Here is a 4,039-nt window from a genome sequence, read left to right as displayed (position 1 = left end):
TAGATCTTGGGGCTTGCTTCGTAAAAAGAAACGAGACCTCACCTTAGCTAGGCTGGGACTAGATAACTAGACTTATCTGGGTACCATTCAATGCTTAAACCCCTAATTAAACCATAGGCTTACATTTCTAATCACTGCAACTACTGTTGTCTCCTGAATATAGTCTAATTTATTCAGAATCAGAATTCTTTACATTTAGTCTAATTTATTTAGTAACATTTTAAGAATTTGTTGAAATACTGAATATATTTAGTGTAACAAAAATATCTTATTAATCAAAAGTATATCAGAGGAAGTATAATTAGGTTCATGCATGCATGTACTTTAAGGATTTCTCAAAGAGGAAACTGTCATTTTATTGGTCCCCTAATTGGCTGCAAGCCACTCCCATCCACTGGATACTTTATTGGGATCCCACACTCGAGAGATATATAGTCTTGATTGATTGCAACTCTTTCACAACTTGTGCCATTTCCATCCGTTCACTGGGTGATTCAACAGAACACATAATGGAAAGGTTGATAATCCCTGTCAAAGCCTCGCATAACTTGGCCTCACTCTCACCATTGCTTGGAATTTCTGTGTTGTTGGTTTCATCATTATCTTCGTCATGGACATGAGAAAGTGGCATTCTAGGGTCGATGTGCATTACACGATCTGGACGGAGAGCTCTCTTAGCAAAGGTATAAAGGCTTAAACCATCTGCAAACATGTCATCCGTGGGTCTCTTTCCAGTAAACATCTCTAGCACCATGATCCCGTAACTGTAGACGTCTCCGTTAGTCGAGACCTCGCTGCCCATTCCATACTCTGAATATAAAGAAGTGATGACAGTATTAAACATTTAGCAGTGTAGAATATATAACTTCTTCTATGAGCTTAGTAGAATGAGAGAAAATATAAAACCTGGAGCTGCATAACCAATTGAGCCTCTTATTCCGACGGAAGTACTGTTGGTGTGGTGCTCAGCTTCAACATTGATGATGACACCACCTAGAAACTTAGCAAGTCCGAAATCACCAACGTGAGCGTTCATGTCATCGTCAAGCAAAACATTACTTGGTTTTAGATCACAATGAACTATTGGTGTCCGACAATGCTGATGAAGATAATCTAATGCACAAGCAACATCAATAGCTACATTTAGCCTCTCCATAAAACTAAGCGATCTCCTCGATGACTGTTCGTGATTTTCTTCTGGGTGTAACCAGTTCTCGAGACTTCCGTTTGGCATGAATTCGGAAACTAGAGCTTTGAATGCATTTCCTTTGAAGTCAATACTAGAACAAGAAGTCAACATTTTCACGAGATTACGATGGCGAATGGATCTCATTGCATCACATTCAGCTATGAAACTTTTTGATGCTCCCCGTCTTTGAAGATCTAGTACTTTCACTGCAACAACTGTTGTCTCTTGGTTTAGCACTAATAATCCCTTGTAAACAGATCCGTAACTTCCGACTCCAACTAAATTTTCTGCAGAGAATCCATCTGTTGCTTTAAGAAGCTCTTTGTATGAAACCTTTTGAAACTTATTATTTACAGGATCTTCCAAAGACGAAGATGAACCTTTCGCTGTTGTTTTTCTCCTCCAAAACCATATGAGAAAGGAACCCAAGAAAATTACGCAGATAACAGTTCCGAAGATTATTAGAAGCAGTCTCTTCAGAGGGAATCGCTTACTTTGCTTTTTAGATCCAGGCGGTTTTGGACAACTTGGTAAATGTAGTCCAGGAATTCCTCCACAAAGCTTTTTATTTCCGCGGACTTCAGATGCATATAAGTTCTTGAAAATTCCTTGTTTTGGTAATTCACCTTCAAAGTCATTGAAAGATATATTCAGAGCCCCGAGGGAAGCAAAGGACTCCAAATACTCCGGAACTCGACCAGACAAGTTATTGCTTGATATGTCTAAGCCCTGAATTCCCTTCAAACTTTTTAATGATGGAGGAATGATCCCTTCGAATGAATTTCCATTAAGAAAAAGTACTCGTAAGCCAAGACAATTCTTTAAAGAGCTTGGAATTTCCCCAGATAATTGATTATTTGACAAGTCGAGGAGGAAAATCCTTTCCAAATTACCGACTTCTGAAGGCAAATTACCAGTCAACTGATTCCAGGATAAGTTAAGCTGCACTGAGAGTGAAGAAAGACCAATCAGTTGTTTAGGAATGGTACCTACAAGTTGATTCATAGAAAGTACCACTACTTTCAGATTGCCGCAGCTGCCAAGACTTTGGGGAATGGTACCGTCTAATCTGTTGTTTTCCAAATATAATTCTTCTAGTTGTGTATTGTTGCAGATGTCTGATGGAATGTGTCCAGAGAGTTGGTTATCCCCCAGGATAACTTCCAATAGATTAGTTAGCTTTCCTATGGAATCTGGAATACTTCCTGTTAGTCGGTTAAATGCCATGCTTAATCTGTTTAGGCTGATCAGGTTGTCAATTCCACGAGGAATTTCGCCGAATATGTTGTTTTTTCCCATGTACAAATTGGTAAGCTTTGTTGAGAGGTTGGCTATGGAATCCGGTAGTTTCCCTGACAATTTATTATAACTGAAGGAAAGGACTTCTAGGTGACTGCAATTTGATAATGAATCAATAAACCCAAGGTCATCTACTTCACCGGTTCCAAGAGAATTTAATCCAATATTTAGATATGCGAGATCTTGCAAGCTGCCCAAATTGGTCGGTACAGGTCCTGTGAACTGATTCTCAGAGACATCTAGTATAGCCAATCTAGAAAGATTGGATACCGATTTTGGTAGCAAGCCATGGAACCTGTTACCACCTATTAAAAGTCTACGGAGATTAAGGAGAGTATTTCCGATATATGATGGAAGCGATCCATGAAGTTTATTTCCGGTTACAATAAAAACACGGATGGAGGAGATGTTATAAAGTTGGGGTGGAATAGTACCAGATATATTGTTAAGGGATATGGAAAATGTTTTCAATCTGGATAACTGACCAATTTCTTGAGGAAGTTCACCAATGAATTCATTTTCCGTAAGGTCGAGAACTTGTAAGAAGGATAGATTTCCTATAAATGGAGATATCGAACCTCCCAAACTCATGGAAACCAGATTCAAGACAGTGACCCTGCTTGGGTGCCGACGACTACATGTAATTCCTGTCCAATTACTGCAGTGAGACGACTCGTTCCACGAACTGAGTACTCGGTATGGGTCGTTTATTTTAGCTTTGAAAGCAAGTAAGGCTAATCTATCAGTTTCTGCAATGAGATATTGGGATGTAGGTAAGAAATTCAAGGTGGATAAAACAAGGGTACTGACACAGATGACGAATATGAAGCTCATCTTATTAAACTCCAATGCATGCCGAACTTAATTTGTGAGTGAACAAGGATTTGATGACTAAAGGAAAAGCTTTTGACACAGAGTAATGTGGATGATGTCTCTCATTTTATTTTATTTTTATCGAGTGTTCATATATAGAGATTCATTGAAGAGAATTCATATATCGAGTGTTCCTTCTTGCAGCGAGAATTAGATTAGAGTCAAGCAAGTCCTGACCAAAACGAACCAAAACAAAAATAGAACAAATATCTCGAAGTTATTTTAGAAGGAAATTGCTGACGAGATATCAGCCATGCAATTTAGAGTCGAGAAAAACCTGTCAACAATGAAGACTTTAATGTGTAGGATGGGGATAGGGAGAGTGGAGACCCATCGTCAACCCAGTTGAGCACGGCATGCATGAAACCGTGTTATGTTATAGACATGAATTTAACTCTCTTCCCGGAGAAAATTCCTCCATGGCGCCATTACCAGTCACCTATCTGTCTCAACGCGTAGCTACTGCGTATGCTTTAATTTTACGTTTGATAGAAGAATACCAGTGTCTGAATTATCAACACCAGTAAACATCATTGACTGAGGTAGCTAGTCAGCTTTAATATCTGGCTTTCATGCTACAAACAAAACAGCTTTTGACTTGTTGACTTTGTGGTAAAATAAATTTTAATATTTAAATAGTTTCAAACAAATGTATACTCTACTATGAGTCAGCAGCAC

At 38.7% G+C, this 4,039-nt stretch overlaps 1 protein-coding gene across 1 annotated transcript; it reads right to left on the bottom strand.

The window, feature by feature from the left end:
* Positions 1-258: 258 nt before the first annotated feature.
* On the bottom strand, positions 259-3,192 carry LOC113284094 (putative receptor-like protein kinase At3g47110). Its single transcript, XM_026533496.1, has 2 exons — positions 907-3,192; positions 259-810 (listed from the first exon to the last, which is right to left on the bottom strand). The coding sequence occupies exons 1-2, from the start codon at positions 3,077-3,079 to the stop codon at positions 404-406; spliced, it is 2,580 nt and encodes an 859-aa protein (XP_026389281.1). The 5' UTR covers positions 3,080-3,192; the 3' UTR covers positions 259-403.
* Between the last annotated feature and the right edge of the window lie 847 nt (positions 3,193-4,039).

The sequence above is a fragment of the Papaver somniferum genome, chromosome 5 (genome assembly GCF_003573695.1).
Source record: "Papaver somniferum cultivar HN1 chromosome 5, ASM357369v1, whole genome shotgun sequence".
NCBI classification, from domain to species: Eukaryota; Viridiplantae; Streptophyta; class Magnoliopsida; order Ranunculales; family Papaveraceae; genus Papaver; species Papaver somniferum.
Note: the sequence above shows the minus strand (reverse complement) of the source record. Positions and strands in the feature narration are given on the sequence as shown.

Bases quoted from the DNA above. Each gene is read 5' to 3' on its own strand.
- LOC113284094 (XM_026533496.1), bottom strand. From the start codon at position 3,079: ATGAGTTTGGGAGGTTCGATATCTCCATTTATAGGAAATCTATCCTTC. The intron at 811-906 runs GTTTTATATTTT...CTTTATATTCAG, and splicing joins AATTGGTTATGCAGCTCCAG to AGTATGGAATGGGCAGCGAG.